General features: G+C 39.2%; 1 protein-coding gene across 1 annotated transcript in view; it reads left to right on the top strand.

Moving 5' to 3' along the window:
• The window catches only part of smim22 (small integral membrane protein 22), a 7,892-nt gene that overhangs the window by 3,353 nt on the left and 2,100 nt on the right, over positions 1–2,439 (top strand). Inside the window, exon 3 of the mRNA XM_015395953.1 lies at positions 564–634. Within this exon, the coding sequence (XP_015251439.1) occupies positions 564–634 (71 nt within the window). The remainder of the gene's footprint in view (positions 1–563; positions 635–2,439) is intronic.

The raw sequence follows: 2,439 nt of genomic DNA on the forward strand, positions 1-2,439 counted from the left end.
GAAAGTTTTAAGCCTAGCCTTAAAAGTAGACAGGGTGTCTGCTTCACGGACTAAAACTGCCTCCCATTCTACTTTTAGAAATTCTAGGAACCACTAGTAAACCTGCAGATTGAGAGCGAAGTGCTCTGTTAGGAACAGAAGTATGTACACCACCACCACCATTTGGAACCCCCATCCTAAACATTAGTGAATGCTAACTGGCTAATAAAAGCTAAACAAAATGTCAGTTACTCTAATACCTGATCTGCACCCATCACTGGTTTGAACAGTTAAAATTGTTTGTATTCATAGCTGCAACATGTTTCTTTGACTGTGGAGGCAGGGCGAGATCAGAGGGAGAGAGAAGCAGGAAGTTCAAGCCACCTCTTCCATCGATCGCGATGCAAAATCTGAGAACTCTGATAACATCACGAAACCAAACAATCAACAGAGCAGTTCGTTTACACGACTTCACCTCATATTTTCATCTCTTAGCGTAATATTCAGTAAAAACTCGCTGTGATGTCACATGTAACGGTTTACCCACCCACACTGAAAACAATCGCTCTCCTCCTTCTGCTCAGGTGTGGTCCTCACTCTGGTCATCCTGGTCCTGATCCGCTGCTGCTGCTGCTGCTGCTGTGATGATGAAAAGGTAAACACCCACAACTGATGATGGTCTAAGATTGTTAATAGAAAGGGACTTTATGAGAGAGCTCCCACACAAAGGCTGGGAGGAGACGGCGTGATGCCAGGATGGCGGGTTTCCACAGCCCCCCCTGAAGAAGAGAACGGTCCCCAGTGCCGTTTCTGGCAGCCATCTTAGATTTAGTCTAAGTCCTCAGGACTGCATCTATTAGTTTTGGTCACGTTTTAGTTATTACGATATGTCATAGTTCTTACTCGGTTTCAGTCGACTAAAACTTAAAAAGGTTTTAGTCAGTTTTATGTTGCAAAAGAAAAAAAAAAAGATTTACAATTTGGAATAACAACCAGATTCTTTCCCAGACTGGCAGCTCTATCCTAGATGCTACAGTAGCTGGGCATAGAATGCTGCCGTGCAGATCATCATTGCTGTTGGACAGAAAACTTTGATTTATAAAATTCAAATAAACTTTTTGATGAATTAATGTTCTACCTTATAAAAAAGTGTCTCACAAAAGTTGGGAAAATAGCAGATCTAGTTCAACACATCCTATCGGTTAATCTAGCCGACAAACGGGCTAACAACAACTACCATAAAGGAATGGTTTCAGACTCCAGGGTTTCCATCCCAAAGCAAACACTTCCTGATCTAATATGAATTCTGCTTTACACACAGATCAATAAAATCTGCAAAAAAAGAAAATAATAAAATCATTCTTCTTTCTATTTTGGCTATTTTTATTTTTTTTCTTCAGTTTCCCCCTTGGTTCCTGCAGCTCAGGGGTCAAAGTAGATTTAAATTCACAGGGCTTGATAAGAAAAATACAGAGAGAACCTCCATAATTGCCTTGTAATGCCATGGCAACCCCAGACCTAAAGTGAATTAATATGCTACTAAAATGTTAAAATATTCACAGGAAACAGAGAAAATGTTTTAATGAGAATACAAGCAAACATTTCCATCATATTTAAATAGATAGAAACGAGAATAATGAGAGAGAAATATTCAAAGATCTACGTATCCTTTCATCAGGATATTTATCCAAAAATAAACGGAATGCAATGATTTTTTGGGGGGGATTTAAGGGTTTCCTTTGAAATTAGAGAAATTAAAGAGTGTTTAGACTCACCTCTTGTGAGCTGGAAGAAATAAAATCTCGATAGTTAGACAAAGAGATTCTTTACGCTCGGCAGAGGATGATCAGCCACATATAGTTTATTAAGTAGCAAGAGGAGGAAAAGGGGGGTGGGGGTTGTATACTTGCCTTATACTTGCCTGCAGATAGCGCCACCGTGCATCTATATATAGAAGTTCTGTTACTACACCACCACACAGTGAGTGATTGCTGCAAATGTGCCCAGCTTTGAAAGCGTTCTTTTTGTCCCAGCAGTGCAGATCAAGATGTTTTTTAGGAGTGGCAATGGAATCATGATGCACTGTAGGCTATGTAATGTGTTTGAGGCAGTCAACCAAAATCCTGGATGATTTTGAAATTCCTCCTTGACATTTTATTTCTGTCTGAAAAAGTAGGATATGTCCGTAAAAAAGAGGACGTCTGGTCACCCTAACTAAAGTATTCTTTGTAATGTGGCGGAAGCCAAACTAGTTTTTGCAATCTTTCTTTCTAAATTAAATCTGTTTGGTTGATTTTGCTTTTTATCCTTTGAGTATTTGTGATTTTTTAAAATAACTATAAAGAAAGTGTTTTTTTTGTTTTGTTTTTTCAGCTTATAGTCATGAACCCATTACCGTATTTTCACGACCATAAGGCGCACCGTACTAAAAGGCGCCGTCTCAGTCATGTGTCCCATTTC

The sequence above is a fragment of the Cyprinodon variegatus genome, unplaced genomic scaffold (genome assembly GCF_000732505.1).
Source record: "Cyprinodon variegatus isolate N-32 unplaced genomic scaffold, C_variegatus-1.0 Scaffold769, whole genome shotgun sequence".
NCBI classification, from domain to species: Eukaryota; Metazoa; Chordata; class Actinopteri; order Cyprinodontiformes; family Cyprinodontidae; genus Cyprinodon; species Cyprinodon variegatus.